Genomic DNA, 18,079 nt, shown 5'->3' with positions numbered 1-18,079 from the left:
CAAATACTCCATAAATTATAGCTCAATTAGAACATATATAATAGTCTCTAATTACCACCACATCAAATCTCTCCAAAAATATCACCATAACACATATGACTCAAGTGAGACCCGTGCAAATGCCTTTGGTACCAAAGTTGTTATCCTTAGCGGTATCACCGCGTCCACTCCAGACAGATAACCACCAATAAAGCCCTCGCTCTAGGCTTCAAAACCACTCCAGTTTTGGGACAAGTCACTAGCCTCCACGAGAACTAGCAAACATTGCCTCTTGACAACTATGCAGTGTATTGTGCAAAACTCAACTAACATATGCATATTCAGACCATCTCCAAGTCCTAATTATTTTAGCATATTCATCACCAGTTGCACAAAACACATATTACATGTTATCAATTATACAACTTGCAATCACAACAACTTAGCATCTCAAACATAACATCAATTCAGAAACAACATCATATAATGATTATTAAAAATAGATGTAAATTAAATATAATTCATATATAACAGGTTCTGCAACTATTCCTAAAGACTGGATTTCTCTCTAAATTTTCCCAAAAACTCGCGACATGCTCATGCTCGCCATCTCGCGACATCTCACTGCACAACTCGCCATGTCGCGACATCTCACGACATCTCCCTACGCAACTCGCCATGTCGCTGAATAACTCGCCATGTCGCGACATCTCACGACATCTCCCTATGCAACTCGCCATGTCGCGACATCTTCCTGCGCAACTCGCCATGTGCGCGCACCACACATCTAATGAACTATTAAAAAGATGTAAATTATCAAATATACTCACAAAAATCTAATATTTTTATCATGGTTCCGTATACACGTTTTGTAAACCTCTATAAATTTTCAAGTCACAATTCAAAGTACAAAAATCAGGAAAAATCGTACACTAACCGCAGTTCGTAAGAAACTGGACAGCTTAACCTATACTCACTAAAATACACATAACTCGAGCTACAGACGTCGGAATGACGTGAAACCAGTGGCAAAAGTTTCGTAACATAAAAACATACAACTTTTATGAAGACTACTTCTTCAAATTCGGCCATTAACATAGCACGAAAAAGGGTACAAGAGAACGTAAATTTCTGCGCATCATGCAAGCCTATCATCTACCCCCAAAATCATCTAAAAACCAAACCCTAACTATTTCAATTTGGGAATTTTTGTAACCTAGGGTTCCTAAATCTTGCTTTCTATCATTATCCACTATCATACCAATTCATAAAACATGAATTCAAACCCTTACCTCTTGTAGATCAGTTCTAAGTTTTCTCCTCTTTTCTCCTCTCCATCTCTGCTTTCACGTGTTTCTTGTTCTGCTTCTCTTCTAATCCTTATTTTTTTTTCTTTTCTTTCTTTCTATTTCACTCCTAACCCTTAAATAGCCATACAATGGGCCCCACTCTCAATTACTCACACAAAAACCTAACAACCTTATTTATCTAAATCTTATACTATATCACATAAGATTTAAATTATATCACAAATATCACTTAATTATCTAACAAAATCACTTAATTACCATATACCATAATACTAATTAAAATAAAATAATAAATGACCTAATAACAGAAAATGGGGTGTTACAAAAATCATATAAATAAAAAATTATTTTAAAATGTAAAAAAACTAAAAAAATTATACTTGATAAAAATATAAAAATGGATTCCACTCAATCAAACTTGGCTCGAGTGAGTCAACTCTCTGGAACCTGAATAAAATACAAGTCAATGTTTTGCATTCAAATAAACTTTTTGTAAGTCAACCTTTGTGATTTCTATGAGCAAATAACACTTTGGAAACTGGATAAGTTATGTGATTATGAGGAAAAAGACAATATACATAATCATTAAATTATCTGCAATTATCTGATAATCACATTTGAACATTTTCTTGTTAGTCTAAGCTGCACAAATTCAAACATGATTTATGTGTGTAGACAGATTTATGAGTTTTCTAATATGTTAAATGTTTGAGTTTCTACCTTGTTTGGATCTGACTGTATTATTGGAAAAGATAAAGTAAAAGTAAGGGCTTGATTTGGCTTTCTTTGGAGAGGGAAAGAAAAAAGTTATGATGAATCTAGACTATTATTTGCCCAAACACGAAGCTGTTTTCAACAAATTCTTTAACCTAACTTGTTTAAAGTTAAAATCACCTACCATTTTTTTTATACACAATCACCTACTTTTCCTTATTTCTTCCGCTGAAGCCTTATAAACCCTTTTCATGTAAGGATGAAGAACTTTTGTTTTGACAGCATGTAAGGATGAAGAACTTGAATAAAGTACGCAGAATTTTCTGTATGAAAATGTTCCCTAATCCAATTGATGACCGATCTCAGTTTAATAACATTCGTTTAAATTTTTTTTATCTTTCATATTTATATAGTTTTATGTTTGCAAAAACATTCACTCCTTATACATCTAGAATATCATCTTTCCTGAAAAAGATGAATTCAAAAATTATAATTAAAAACTTTGCTGAGGGGTTTTTGTGATTTTATACTATTTTTCCTTCCATGGTTTTTATCCCTAAGGGGTTTTTCCTTGGAAGGTTTTAATGAGGCATTATCCCTTTAGTCTATTCTTCAAGATTGCGGGGTCTTATTAGAAGATGGGATTGACATCATTATTCTATATTCTCTCTTTTTATTTGTAATTTTACATTATTCTTTTTCTTATCTTCTGAACCTCTCTTTTGTATTGGGTTGAAGTACCCCTTGTACTTCCATTCAATATATTATTCATGGCTTATCAAAAAAAAATTAAAAACTTTGCTTGTTTGAAATTTCTCGATAAACCTCTAATAAAAAATTTATTGTAAATATAATAAATCATAAATTACCTTTTTTTTCCTTTAACAAAATTTAGAATTAGCAAATCTTTGATGTGAGTTTGCGACTTATTTATCTATGGATTGAAAAAAAAAATGTTAAAAAATGTAGAATTAACCAAAACAAAATGAAAATGGAAAAATGTAGAATTAAAGGGATTTTCTCAAATGCCGGACTACATAGAATAAAAATATTCCGCCATTTCTATTCGATATGCGTTATTCTCTATGAGACATTTGGTGTTAAATCTTGGGTGCCCGAATAATAAAATTGTTTGATATTAGAGAAAAATTGGTCATAATATTCTACAGAATGGAATTTACATATAAATTTCATAAATTCAACACTACAAAACAATTCATTCATCAATCTTACCATTTTCTTCCCATTACATTCTAACAAAAAGGATTGGGGCAACAAGGTTTAGGGTAAAGGGAAAACATTGATGTAATATAATACACATCATCAATTCATTCTTCTTTTCTTTTTTGCAATTTGTTTTGTTGTAGTCATCCCCTCCACGAGTCCTTGTGAAAGTTGTATCATAAAATCCGCTATCTCAAACTCAGTAAGGCGCTTGCTCACCATAGCCTTGAGTTCCTTATATGAACCTTGCAAATCTTGACACTTAGAGCGTGTTGTCATTTGGTGTTGTTTCAGAGTCTTATCAAGTTTCGCACCCTTCTTTTCTTCCTCACAAATCTTGGCCATAACATCAGCAAGTTGTAGATTACAATTGTTCATGTCCGTACCTTTAGCAATATTAGGGTTGCTAGTGCTTCCACCATCATTTGGATTAGGCTCTTGTTGAAGAAACTTGGCCGCAACACCATCAATACTTGGGTGCCCAAAGGAATAAGGTTTGTTCCCCGGGGAAAACACAACAATAGCAATTTCCGATCCGCACAAAATTGATAACTCATTTGCTTTCTTGAATAAGCCCGATCGTCGCTTCGAGAATGTGACTTGCCTTGTGTTGGGATCATTCACCAACGCGATCTCAATCTTCCTGCGACCCATGATTCCTTCAGTTATTAGTTATTACTAAATAAAAAACCAAAGGAACAAGAATCAGAAAGAGGGTTTTTTTGTAGAAGTGATGCTATGCTATCCCCTCACCCCAATTTATATAGACTATAGAGTTTCGTTGAAGAGGTTCAACGTTTCTATTATTGAATTTGAAATGTCGTGTTTGTTTCTATTATAGACATGACAATTGATATACTGTTTCGTTGAAGAGGCTCAACGTTTCTATTATTGAATTTGAAATATTGTGTCTGTTTCTATTATAGACATTGTTTTCAATGATATAAAAGTTTTTCATTACATTTCCAAATTAACAAAATTGGTCCAATGAACAATTCGATGATAGTATGATACTATACCAAATGTGTAGGCGTACATATATTATACTTAAAAGAAAGAGAGAGATCACATTTTACCAACGTACGTGTGTGGTTAATCCTATTATATTTGGGACAAGAAAAAGCAAGGCTTCTGTAATTTACATTTTTAAACTTTTTGCAAATGTGTAATTTTGGTCACACTAGTTTGAATTATTCAAATTTATTTCAAATATCATTAGTGCTCTGTAAATTGTTTATAGAAGGAAGAAAGAGTTATGGAAGAGGAAGATGATTCTATGGATGAATTTGAAAGGTGTGCACATATTGTAGGAAAACAGAAGATACCATAGAGTTTAGGTTACTAAGGAAGCATAGTTTTCCACCAGGACAAAATTAAGTTTACGAGTGAAAATGCAAAACATGTTTTTAATCCAAATGCTGAAAATTAAGATGAATGTAGAATTCAGAATGGCAAAGCTTCCACTACTGCTCAGAACAGTAACAATGTGAGTGGGTTTACTGATGTATTATATAAGAGCATTATGCAATTTATCCAATCAACACAACAAATTGGTTCCAGTTCGAGGAATCTCATTGCTTTAATTAGTTGCTGCAACCTCTAAATTAAAGAAGATCGAGTACACACATTGTTTTGTCATGCACTCAATTGATACATCGGAATGAATGGATTCTAGACACAAGTTCAAGAGAACACATAGAAAGTAGTCTAATTTCTTTTGATTCTTATCATGAAACCAGTCCTATAAATTCACAGCCACCACCATCTTCCTCCACCTCCTCCCTCCTCCACCGCCACAACCATCAGAGAAAATTCCATGGCACCCACTTAACCCAGAAACCCAGAACAACAATCTCACCCAACGAAACCCACCCCAGCAGTAGGAGGAGATGGTGGCCGTGACTGTGGGAGCTCGTGGTGCTGGCTCCGTTTCGGTGAGAGGAGGAGATGGTGTAGCCGTGGCTGTTGGTGGTGGTAGGGGTGGTTCTCAACTTAAGAAGAAAGAAGAAAATGGTGATGTTGCTGCAGGAGAAAAAAAAATCAAGAGAGAAAGATGTGAGTGGTGAGGGAGATAAACATGAATGAATTTGGAAAAGATGATTGGATGTTTCGGAATCTGGGTTTGTGGATGTGGGTTGATGATGAATGGTGATGATGATGAAGGAGAAGAAGAAGATGAATGGTGATGATGAAGATGAAATTATGTTTTTTTTTTTAATATGAATTTGGGTGGGATGAATCTGGGTTGTTTTGGGTTAAAGATGATGAAGATGATGGGAAGGATGAAGATGGGATTACTTTTTTAAGCAGGGGCAAAAGAGACAATTTAATGGTTGTGTAAAGTTACACAACAAAAAAACTTGTGTATATTAGGGGGATCCCTTTTTGAGCTAGTTGTTAGGGTAAAACCAACCAGCCATCGACCTGTGGAATCACGACACACCCCACCACACCCCGCTGCGTTCCCTGGCCTTCTCATCATTTTTTTGTTTAAGAAACTAAAATAACACTAGCTAGCAACCCATCTACTATTGAAGTTGCTGACATGGACCCACTACAACTTGCTGATGTGGTCGCCCAGATTCTCAGCAAGATATAACGTACAATTTCTACTGGTAGACTTATATCGATAAAACATCCGTAATTCATCTTCAATGAGATTTGTAGCATACCTTAGCCATGAACTAAGGTAAACTCTCCCACCCCCCCAAACTTCGCTAAGTTAAAATGTATATTGCACTTGACATTTGTTTGGGGTGGCAAGAAACAATTAAAACTGTTAAATTGCCATAACAACTTCACTAAATGACCTAAGAGATCTTGGGCGAGAAAATAGATATGAAGCAAGGAAATAGCCAAAAAGATTAACCTCAGCCTCCTGTATGCTGCACAAACACCAAATGAAGATTTCTCATTGATGTGTTTTTCTTTTCTTTTCCGACCAAAAGTATGTATAATGTATGAGGCTCCATTTCAGTTCTCTGTTTTCCTCCTCAGAAAACATCTATACAAAATTCTATTTCTAGCCGATTGAATGTGATACATTTTGTTGAAATTGTAGTTTTCCAAATATTAACCTAGGTGAGCTAACATCAGCACAAGGATACAAAAATACAAAGATACAATGACAAATCAAAGTGGAAAAGTTGTTCATGCAAAGTCATCTGAAGTTGCAGCAACGAGGTCGACCTTGTGACAATTTGTCCCATAGACAGATCATCTGCCTTGGTGATTGGTAATGTGCAGTGAAGTAGCCCTCCATGCATCCATATTGACAAAACTTCCAGTTGTGAGAGTACTGGACTGCCGCCATGCTATTATTATATCGCTCAACCCACATTCCCATGCTTACATCCTCCATTTTGAAGAGCTGCCATCAGAAAGAAACACATGCATTTCAGACACCTATCAATTTCTATTGGTATGGCAACTTGGAAAAAAAGAGAGGAGGATGGGGGAGATAGGGTGCTACAAAGGTAAAATCCAGATAAGAGTTTCCAATGTGACTAACTAACCCTTAGTCTCCTATCCTTGTGTTGAGATAGGATGAAAGTGACAATGTCACTGGAGATTACATATGCAGGCCCATTTGCATAAGGAGGATATACTTCTTCTGGCCACTCCTGCAACAACAAAATGTGACCCCTCAGAGAATGGAGCAAGAACAAATATTTATGCGTTATCTGTACTTGTCACCAAATATATTCTAGACAAGTGCTACAACCAAGGAAAAGAGAATTCAATCACAAAATGGAAATATAAATCATGAAATACCGCCAAATCTTACTACCACATGTCAAATACACAAAGTATCAGTTCTGAACTTTAGATCAAAAGTAGCAGAGTCAAGCACCAGCGCACCACCACATTCCACTCAAGATATAGAAAACTAAAGTAATATTTACAGGCCTATGCTTACTAGTGGGTAGTAATTGTATTACATAAGATTGAATTTCTGGCCCACCCTGTAAACATTTATTGGGCAAAACAAAAATCACCCACATGTAGTCTCTGAATCAGAGCAGAAGTTCAGAGTATCTGTTCCACGCTGTTTTAAGGCGCTATATAGGTCAAAATGAACTTCCAACCGCATGGGTTAGGGTTTGTATTAGGATATGTAGGGAATTAAAACCCTAACTATATTTAAGATCCATAGATTGATACTTCCAAATAGCCAAAGACAAAGATACACAAGTGAACTGATTACTCACCTCATAAGTGACTGCCCATTTGCCATTTCTCAGAGGCCGATGCAAGAGATTGAGATTTCCCATATAAAGGGACTTTTTCTGGGGTACCTTATCAATTTCCTTTAAGACAGTATCCACCCTAACAAATGTATCATCATCACATTTCATAATATATGCAGCGGTCACATTCTGAATCTGCATGAATGAAATTTGCTTATTTAGTGGAGAGAACACCCAAAACAGAGACCAAGAACCAAAAGAAAATAAGGGGAAGAAATTTTAAGAAGCCAAAAGAATTTAACTCACCCCAAACTCGCATATGGCCACAGTTTTAAGAACAACGAGCTCATAGCGGTCCAAAAAGGGCAAAATTACAATATCACCAAAGTAAGCAGCCTCCTTCTTCAGCACTGCATTTACTTCCTTCCTTGGATTCTTTGATTGATGTTTGCAATAGCCACAAAACAGAAAAATTAGCCACACCATAAAAAAAAGAGAACAAATAAATAAAAATACAAACAGTGCCCTTAAAGAAGTCCAAATAATCCTAAAACTCAAGTTGTCATATGCACACATAGATTGCACATTTGATGTACATATCTAATTGTGTATAAATTAAATCAATATTTTTTTCGTCAGCAATTGTATGTTGACTCATTGTAACTCTATCACTCAGCCCAAAGTGTGTCCTGGAGGATTACAAATTTAGTAAGTATAATGCAGAAGCATCGTTCCCTAATATCAACTCGTCAAGAACCAACTAACCCAAAAACTTAAGTCGTTGAGCAAAAGTGCATAAATAATTTGTATATTTAACACATCCATTAAAGGAAGAGTCCTTTGGGCTTTAAGCATGGATAATCTTGAGGGTAAGATATTTTCCAAAATTGCTTGAAAGCAATTCACTCCCAACACAATCCTTTTTAAAAGATGAAAAACAAATCACAAGTTTAACTATAATTCAGACTCCCAATTAATCTACAACTTTATCTCTATTTTTAAACAAACTCTATCTTCCATAACAAACTAAATCTCTGAACAAACTTTTTATACTTAACAAACACCATCAACACTCCCCCTCAAGCTGGTGCATACAAATCATAAGCAACAAGCTTGGAACAAATGAGCTGAATCTGAGGACCCCCCGTAATGAGTTTGTAAGAACATGCCAGCTGATCCCTAGAGTTAAAAAAACTCTTAACAATTTCCTCAGATATAACATTTTTAATTAGGTGGCAATTCATTTGTATATGGTTTGTTCTTTCATGAAATAATGGATTTGGTGCAAAATGAAGAGGCAGCTTGATTCTCACAGAAAGGTTTCATCTGATCAACACTTCCAAACTTTAATTCATTGAGCAGTTGTTTCACCCACGTGAGCTCACAAGTTACCATTTCCATAGCCCGATAGTCAGGCTCAGCATTAGACCGAGCAACTACATCTGCTTCTAACTTCTTGCAGCTGAGAAACATGGTGGAAAGTTCTGATACCAATTTATAACAACCATACCATAAAAGCTAGCAGTTGTAGCTAGGGAGCACAATGCCTTGTAAACCCCATAATAGAATCTCATACTTCCAATGTGGGACCCAAGTCTCATACCTTGGCAATTGGATCCTAGCAGGGTTACATGCTTGATAGAAGCAAGCTAGCAGCGAGTAACAAAATTTTAGAAGTTCTAGTTTCTGAGGGATCAGGCCCAAACCGATAGCTCTAATAGCATCTTGATAAGAAAAAATACTTTACATAATGGCTCGAGAGCAACTCACTTCAGCATAATCCTTGTCATAAAGATGAAAAATAAATTACAAGTTTAACTACAACTTAGGCTCTAATTTAATCTAGAAATGTATCTCTATCTTTAAACAAACAATATCTTCCATAGCAAACTAAACTCTCTATATTTCACAAAATCTGTCAAGATAATACACACGTCCATAATACCTTATGCTAACCTTCAGATATGATTTCAAAAAAAAAAACCTTCAGATATTATTCAATAGAGGGCCTACAAGGATTAAACTCTAGACTACATGGTCAAAAAGGTTTTGGATGCCATATCATAAAAAAGCTCAAGTAATCATGTGAAAGCGAATGAATGTTTTTAAATCTAATAAAAATGATGTAATGATTTAAGGTTCAGCCTGAATCATCAATCTCATACAATTGCAATTGATATATAGCAACTAAATCACATGATGAATATAGATATAGACAAACTTGTAGAGCTTAATGGAACCCAACATTGCATAGTCAAGGTTATAGCTACTCTTATATAAAGTTTATTAGTATTCACATAACATGCTTTAGTCACACAGTAAACAAGTGGGTTATATTGCCAATGGGGATCAAAATATTTGAAGACTAATGCTTGCATTGCAAAAAGAAGATTGCTGAGGTATTTTTCCCTTAACCTTCTAAGCTATAATAAATTTTAGCAATAGAAATCACATCACACTTTATTAGATCCAAATATAAGTCAACAATTATTGAAAATCAGAAGTTATACCTTCCAACACCCAAATGACAATTATAGCACCAAAACCCATCAAAAAAGCATCACAAGCAAGCTTGTTTGTGTTAAAAAATTAATTATAAGAACTTATGTTTTCTTCTGATATGTTTATTTTTAAGATTACACCTCTCCCAACAACTGAATCTGACCCTAGTTCTTCAAAACCCCAAAGTGATATCTCCAAATTCTATTTGCAATATCTCTATGGCCAACAAATTAAGAGCCTCAAAAGCCCCACTTGAAGCTCAAACCAGAGATTTTGTCATGCCCCAATCAGGATTTAAACCAAAATTATACTATAAAACTTCCATAAAACAATCCAAGGAAGAGTGTATTTCTCTTCTCCATTAAGTTTTTACTGTTGTCCTATGGAATTATTCGTATCATGGATCTCTATGTGCTCATGTCCTGAGTGAATCATTAGATGTTTCACCAAACAAAGTTATTGGAAGCCTTACCAGTGCAACAAAAAACCGTACAACTACATCTGAAGACTTGATTGCATCTGATTGCATCCATGTTTTCCTAACGGCCATTCGTTCTGCAAAGTGATTTGAAGCAGAAAGAACTCCAATGAAAAGTTTAATAGGACGTTTGGGTAAAGGCATGGCTTTCCAGGTCTCTGACATTTCCAGTGCTCTTTGAGGTGAGAAACTTGGATGGGAAGTTGGAAGAGAAGTAGCATAAATTGAATGAACATCCACATCCCCTTTAACTTCCAACCCTGTAGCATCCTCAAGTGTAAACCCCTGAAGACCAGAAAAATTAGTGACCACAGCGTTGAATTATAGAAAAATGGAATAAATTCCACTTACATCATGTAAAAAAAGAACCAGTGCCATAAATTATTGATGGCAAAACAAAATTCTCTACATTTATAGACTAGTATACATGCAAAAGGAATTCACCTGATCTTTTTGAAACTCCAATACATTAAAGCATTAAAAACTCATCTCACTTTATTATTGTTATTAAGAAGCTAGATATGCAATTTCACAACAACTTGATGTTTATACAAGCACTAGATGAAAAGACCTATATTATCTCAAGAAACTTACAGTCCGATATGGAAATGAAGTTACATGGCGACCCCCGACATTAATATGGTATCCATCAACACCAGCACGCAGTGTAAGGACAAACATTCTACCCTCTATCAAAGGAAATGGCCAGTTCATTTCTGGCTTCTGCTCACGCCCTATAAACCGCTTAAACCATGATGTTGTCTTGGACACTTTTGAGTCTACAATGTCATTTCGCATCCATTTCTCACATCGTCGGTATCCATCAACTACCAAATATGATAACAACAAATTATGAGGATACGAATACTCGAATGGCAAAGAGAAGAAAGATATTAGAAATCACCATAAACAACATGAATAACATATTTATGACAAAAGGAAAAAAATAAACATATCAATGAATCAACTATATATAAAGATATAAAAGCCTAATACTTAGTAACTGCATAACTACAATATCATTGCGTCTCTTATGTTTTAAATTCACACAAAGATATATCAACCAAAAGAGTAAACCCTTTTTTTTGCTAACCATGAAATGACTAAGTAATAAGGTGCCCACTGTTTTCAGGATAATTTTTCTACTTTTCTTATTCCATGCTAATGAGAATATAAATGCTTTTTTATATTTTACAATGATGACAATGGAATAACTTTCCTTTTTTTACTAAATAACATGCTTCAAAATGAACAAGAAACATGGTTAATCATACCAAGCATTTCTTCTTCATCTCCGGATGGCAGACCATCACATCTTTGAGAGGTTCCCCAGTGCATTCGGTAACATGTATTATGCTCAATTACTGGCCGTTTGCTCCAATCCCCTCTTATTCGAGGATTCAAGTGAAGGATCTTCGGAGGATCCTCCCCATCCACCGACTTTAGCCCTTGCAATTCAACCATGAATTGTGAAACTGAAACTAACCCGTCGCCTCTCTTCAACTTGGCAAGCTTGGGGACATACTCCTTATGAGCATAATGGGGTGTCCCCACCACAGTGATTGAAGAACCTGCCGCAAGCCCACAAGGAAGAAACATCAAACTATCTCCTTTAACCAATTCTTCCCCGCTCATTGATATCCAAGAAGGACATGACTCAGATTTCCCTCCAAGTGTATTGCTTTCTTCCCACTCCTTCTCATCAACACTATCTACTTCTTTCCAAGCATTTGACCCTAGTATACATGCCTCATCCGCCATTCTTTCAAGAACAGACATATCACTGGTCCTCTTCTGTTCCTGCATGATTTTCCCAGTTATCCTACCATATCCCGGCGGAATCCGCTTCACAGATTCAAGACCATGTTCTGCCTCCCTCACTGGCTCCTTATTTGGCCTAAGGGGTGCACCCTGGTCCCTATCATCTTCTAAATCTAATCTCCGGCGAAAATCATCATTATAAACAGAACTCACAAAAGTCTTGGTTAAATCTGTATCTTCATTGACCCCAACCCCAACAGCTTCCCCATCCAATCTATCATCACCCTCATCCCCACTTAACGTTGATAAAATTCTTAAAAAGTTTGGGAACTTGCATGATATAAAAAGCAAGTACAAAACCCCAATGCCCAACAAAAAATGAGACAACCTTAACCTCCTCGAATTGGGAAGTTCACTGCTTTTCGTTCTCCTCATCTTCAAAAACACAGTCCAACCAAAACTACAAACACAATGTACAAAGAAAACCCACAAATTTCTCAATCCCACACACTATCCATACAAGACCATGTTTAGAAATAAGAAGAAAAATCCTAACTTCTCAGCAAAAACAAACACGGTTACGCATTTTGGTGAGAATATGAAGAATCGAACCTCAATGAGAATGAAGAGATCGAGTTTCGGAATTTGACCAATGTGAGAAGGCGTCAACAAATTGGGGAGAAACCCATTTCGATTGGAGGCGTGGAAGCCTTAAAGCTTGAAGCTTTGGGCAGTGCAATGAAGAAAAGTGGATCTCCAGTTTGAACCCTAATGCAGAACTCTGAGATTGATGCAATGAGGGTGAAATGTAATGTAGCACTGCAAGATGCACTTGAAAATGAAAACGAAGACTATAAGTTGGGAACCAGAATTTTAAAAATTACAGATGGAGGAAAAATGGGAGTTTGTTTTAATAGATCTATTTAATTGAAGTTTCTCATATTTGTTTATTTTATTTAAAGCTCTAAAATATTTAGTTTTTTAAAACATAAATAAATAAATCAGATTATCATTTTACACCTTCTTACAAAAAATTATCAAAGCATCATACCACAACTTATAAAGTCCTTCAAGTCGAAAATTATTATATATATCTAGCGGATGTCGGTCGCAGTGGTAAAAAGTAGTTATTTGAACCCGTAGATTGAGTATTCGATTCTTAGGAGCTACACTATTTGGCATTCACTACAACCAGGTCGGAATTGTGAAAGCAATTTAACACACTAAAAAAAATTTATTCCATATCTTTCATTCGTTGAAAAATAATATTGGTCATAAGATGAAGCTGCACTTTTGGAAAGACTTTTAGCCTTTCACCACACCAGGAAAAATTACCAGAGCAACTTAATACATAAGAAATGGAGATATGAAAGCCTCCTTCCCATTGTAAAGCTTTTTTATCATAAAAATATTTTTCAATCGATAGATAACTAAAGAATTTAATTTATTATACACTAATAATGTGAAAAAAAAATATACAGTTATCCAATTCAATGTCATATCATAATTAAATTTGAATTAAATAATTTAAAAATGAAATGTATGATTGGATCCATGTGTAAAAAAAAAATTACACTATCGGTACATATAAAATTAAATTCATATGTAATTTTTTTTATTTATCTCCATAGATAAAATAGTAATGTCCTTAATGATAATTTCCTCGTATAAATAAATCTAAAAATTAATCAAGACCGCATGATAAAGGATACGATGGTGCTTCTCATTATATATTGAAATCGTTTATATCGTAATTTGGCATTGATGTTTTATCTTTTTCGTAAAATGCTTTTTGCTTGCTTCCATCCTTTTTAACACATATGCCTTTTTTTAAACTCTTTTTTACACATATGCTTTGCTTCACCGCAGGTTTGCTTTTACCGTGTATCGGGACAGTAAGCCATAACTCTCTTAATTAAAGGAACAATACCCTTAAACAAACAAATACTTAAATAAATAAATGAACTATGATCTTATCGATGAAAAAAAAAATAGGGAACCTTGATCTCATGAGTGACCATTTTGCCGGCCAACGATTCGTGGTATCCAAGAACATTGCTTCAAATAAAAGAAAGACATTAGCTGGATTTTCTTCATCAATTTCTAGTTGGCTGTTTTCTTTTTCAATGAGTAAAACTTTAGGGTGAGGGGATGATGCAAAGTCCATAGGAGGAAAAGCTTTCAAGCTCAAAAGCATTTACAAAAAAGACTTACATTTATTTCACTTCAATGAGAGGGAGTTCAAACCTACGATATGTTAGGTACGAGATCATGTCATGATTCACGAAATCGGGTATTTTAAGGTTAGTTGACCGCGATAAATGGATTTAGATTAAGACAAACATAGTCTTTAATAAGAGCACAAACATACGACGTGTTTGGTTCATTTGGAACTTAGTGGGCGTTTGTTAGAGTTAAACAATTATAAGAAAAATCTTATATTTAATTAAAAATGTTAGGGGCAGAACCTTCAAAATGTGGCACAATATACGTCCCTCAAGTCGCTCATTAATGATCAATGACATCAACAAAATCGCCATTCATTTTAATTAGAATAATCTTGATTTCATGATCAGTGACAAAGATGATGTAGGCTACCCCTTATACAAGAAATTAATGGAGACAACCACAGTTTTCCTCTTACAAACTCCAGATGAAACCCTTGAATAATCTAATATTAAGAGATAAAAAGCAACAAAAATTGGTAATGACATACTATCACATCAATGAACGGTTTATTTGTTTTACAGATTCAGGTTCACTGCAGTCAGAGAAATCTTACCTCCATGCAATCATGAAATCTGAACTGTTCAATTGATGAATCAGTCAGCTCATATTTCACCAAAATCAAAGATATAAGCTTAACATTTGAGTGATCAGATCTAGATCTTGAACAAACAGCTTAGATTCCTTGACTGCTGTTATTTTGGAATTCTCTAAGTACAAGGAATCCAAATTCATGTTGAACATGACACTTAACATCAAATAACAAAAATCCTTAGTGGACACTCAATCTTATAAGAAATTAGTTAAGGATTAATTCGTCCCTTCTTACCATTAGTAGATTCTTTCAATCGACCCTGAACATATGAAGTCTTTGTCATAATCGGAAAATGAGACAATGTTTTCTCTTTTAAAATGGGTGAAATTTTTCAAGTACTGCCAAGGAGATTACAAGTGCCTCCAAATGTCACTAGTGCACTAATCTTAAAGCAATCACTTCACCAATGATAATTGCTACAAGTGACAATAATATTGAAACCAGCAATTACAAGTTCTAACATGCATTCAACTAGGAGATTCAAAAGAAAAACTATATAACAGTAACTTCCATAGAAGTAAATCCCCACTCCTATGGATAATCACATGACCATACTCTTGAAATAGTAAATCATTATTAAGCCCAAACATTCCCTACCACAAGCAAAAAAACAGGTGTAATGTAACATTGCATAAGTAAATCCACTTTTCATGGTTAAGAGTTTGTGGCTAACCCTTTGAAACTCATTCTGAAGGAGCAAAATCAAAACTTGCCTTTTTCTTTGTCTTCTTCCTTCATCTTCTTCAGCCACTTCCTCTTCTTGTGCTCCAGCAACATTTCCGGCATCTTCTCCATTAACCTCGCAGTGTTTGCCCTTTTCTCAGCTGCTATCCTATCACACTTATGCCCTTTCCTCTTGGTCTTCATCTCCTTCCTTTCAGGGTCATACGGCCAATCCTCCCCAGCAAGAAGGACTTCCTTTCGAAGCTGGGCTCGACGCCGAGCACTGATGCTGAGTGGCTTCCATGCCCCCAACTCCCAGTATCCCCACACACCCTTGGCCAATTCATCCTTATACTTGGCTAACTTCTCGCGCCAAGGATATTGATACTCAGCAACTGCCTTTACTGCTGAACCAGCAGCTTTGCCTGCCATAACCCCCCTTGTTCACTGAATATACAGCATAGATTAGAATAATTATTCATTCAGGCAATTTCACAAACACCTTCTAGGCTAGTATATATTTTTCATTTACCATTGTTGTAAACTTCTTTTTTTTCACAGTAATTCTACCACAGTATGGTTATAAATAAAGCATTATCCAAATGGGTCTCAGTGTCACTTAAACAAGCAAATTAACTAACCTTAATTGTGAACAAAAAATGATGATGTTCCAGAACTTAAAAACTTATGATAAACAAAATGTTGAATCTTGTAATGTGAATTAATAAAAGGTAATTGAATAATTTTGTGAAAATGGGACTTACACTTGGATTGTGAGGCTCTGTTGAGTGCTTCACCTAAGAAATTGAAATTGAAATAAAATGAGAAATTTGAAAACAGATTAGAGATCTGAGAGACTGAAACGAATTTAATATAGAACACGAGACGAAGGTATCACCTTGGCTCACATCGAGTTTGAGGCATGTTGTGAGGTTGGCCACAAGGCCCAAATTGATTAGGCCCATATGTATAGACAATGTCAACCCACCAATTTCCTTCTCCTTCTTCTACATAAAACATTTTAAAACCAAAAAAAAAAAAAATTAAAAATTAAAAAAATATTTAAAATTTGATTTACATGTATTATTAATATAAAGTGATAAATGTACTTTTTTTTGACAGCAAGTGATAAATGTACTTAACTCCTCCTGAATATTTGCACCAATAAGTGTAGCCTGTTTTTAAAATGTGATTATTGTGGTACCTTTTTTTTTTTATAACAACATACTACTTTGATTAATTAGAAAAGTCTGCTGCCAGGTGTAATAGGATATCCAGAGGCGGATCGCCCCACCATACACAGTCTTGATACAAAAAGCTCTCAGCAGCTAAGGCATGAGCTACTCTATTAGTCTGTCTATATTCAAACAGTAAAGAGAAATTGTTAAGACTATCAACTAGTTGCTGGCAATCTAAGAGAATGTGCTTCAAAGAGGGAAAGTCATTGGGACTTTGAAAAGCCTTTACCAGCTGCTGGCAATCTGAAGAGAAATTCAAGTGGTCTAATTCCCAGCTAACTGCCATATTCAGAGCCCATCTGAAGCTAACAGCTTCTGCCAGTAAAGGATCCATCCTGTATTCCTCGTAGTGAGTTGCAGCTACTTGGAACTCTCCTTTATCATCTCTAACTACTAGTCCAAAACCTGTGCCCTGTTCTCCAGCCCATCCTGCATCAAAATTGAGTTTCATGAAACCTGCAGGAGGAGTTTTCCATGTAGGATCAGAATTCCTTGAGGTGGCAATGCTATTATGTGACTGGTGGCTCAACCATTCTGACCTCATATTACTGGCTAATTCTACTGCTCTTTTTGAATCAGGGACTGCTTTGTTGAAGAGGCTATCATTCTTGATTTCCAAATGCTCCAGCAAATCATAGCAACCTGCTCCATTATATCCATAGGCATCTCTTCATTCACTTGCAGCAACCATTTGTCTAAATCAATACTGATCTCTCCAGTCCTTATAGCTAGACTTGAAAAGAACCAAACCTGTCGAGCCCAGCTACATTTCAGAAAAAGATGAGCAGGGGATTCCTCTACAAATTCCCCACAGAGTGGGCAGAAAGGGTCAACATTGATGCCTCTTTTCCTCATATTTTGCTGGCATGGAATTGATCTGTTCAGTAGCCTATATATAAAATGCTGCACTTTTTTAGGGATTTTTAAGCGCCATATAAAATTGCAGTCATTCCTGGATACAGAAGAGGAGGCCACATCAGCAATCTTCTTTTGAATGAGCATTGAGTAAGCTGTCTTGACTGAGTACTGGCCACTAACATTATGTTTCCAGATCAACAAGTCATTCCTCTCTGACCAAGCTAAAGGTATTCCTTTTATTTTTATAGCCTCATTTGGGTGAAAGATCAGGTCCACTAACTCTGTTTTCCATCTTCTTTGCACACTATCTATAAGGTCTTGTACTTTGGCTATTGAAGGGA

The 18,079-nt window shown here is 35.5% G+C and overlaps 4 protein-coding genes across 5 annotated transcripts; all 4 read right to left on the bottom strand.

Annotated features, from left to right (window-relative positions):
- Positions 1-3,326: 3,326 nt before the first annotated feature.
- LOC130713347 (agamous-like MADS-box protein AGL29) lies at positions 3,327-3,881 on the bottom strand. Its single transcript, XM_057563119.1, has one exon. The coding sequence runs from the start codon at positions 3,879-3,881 to the stop codon at positions 3,327-3,329; it is 555 nt and encodes a 184-aa protein (XP_057419102.1).
- Positions 3,882-6,110: 2,229 nt separating this feature from the next.
- On the bottom strand, positions 6,111-13,023 carry LOC130716159 (hydroxyproline O-galactosyltransferase GALT2-like). The gene is made up of 8 exons (XM_057566360.1): positions 12,771-13,023; positions 11,672-12,618; positions 10,992-11,224; positions 10,392-10,682; positions 7,724-7,852; positions 7,439-7,612; positions 6,743-6,850; positions 6,111-6,597 (listed from the first exon to the last, which is right to left on the bottom strand). The coding sequence occupies exons 2-8, from the start codon at positions 12,591-12,593 to the stop codon at positions 6,388-6,390; spliced, it is 2,067 nt and encodes a 688-aa protein (XP_057422343.1). The 5' UTR covers positions 12,594-12,618; positions 12,771-13,023; the 3' UTR covers positions 6,111-6,387.
- Positions 13,024-15,336: 2,313 nt separating this feature from the next.
- Positions 15,337-16,583, bottom strand: LOC130716166 (uncharacterized). Of its 2 annotated transcripts, XM_057566371.1 has the most exons (3): positions 16,541-16,583; positions 16,407-16,439; positions 15,337-16,089 (listed from the first exon to the last, which is right to left on the bottom strand). In XM_057566371.1, exon 3 carries the CDS (start codon positions 16,072-16,074, stop codon positions 15,682-15,684), a length of 393 nt encoding a protein of 130 aa, XP_057422354.1. In that variant the 5' UTR covers positions 16,075-16,089; positions 16,407-16,439; positions 16,541-16,583; the 3' UTR covers positions 15,337-15,681. The 2 variants fall into 2 exon arrangements, with proteins under 2 accessions (XP_057422354.1, XP_057422353.1); XM_057566370.1 differs by lacking the exon at positions 16,541-16,583 and having other exon boundaries at positions 16,407-16,526.
- A 285-nt stretch (positions 16,584-16,868) lies between these two features.
- Positions 16,869-17,477, bottom strand: LOC130716165 (uncharacterized). The gene has a single exon (XM_057566369.1). It carries the CDS (start codon positions 17,422-17,424, stop codon positions 16,879-16,881), a length of 546 nt encoding a protein of 181 aa, XP_057422352.1. The 5' UTR covers positions 17,425-17,477; the 3' UTR covers positions 16,869-16,878.
- Positions 17,478-18,079: the final 602 nt, after the last annotated feature.

This window comes from Lotus japonicus, chromosome 4 (assembly GCF_012489685.1).
Source record: "Lotus japonicus ecotype B-129 chromosome 4, LjGifu_v1.2".
Taxonomy (NCBI): domain Eukaryota; kingdom Viridiplantae; phylum Streptophyta; class Magnoliopsida; order Fabales; family Fabaceae; genus Lotus; species Lotus japonicus.
Note: the sequence above shows the minus strand (reverse complement) of the source record. Positions and strands in the feature narration are given on the sequence as shown.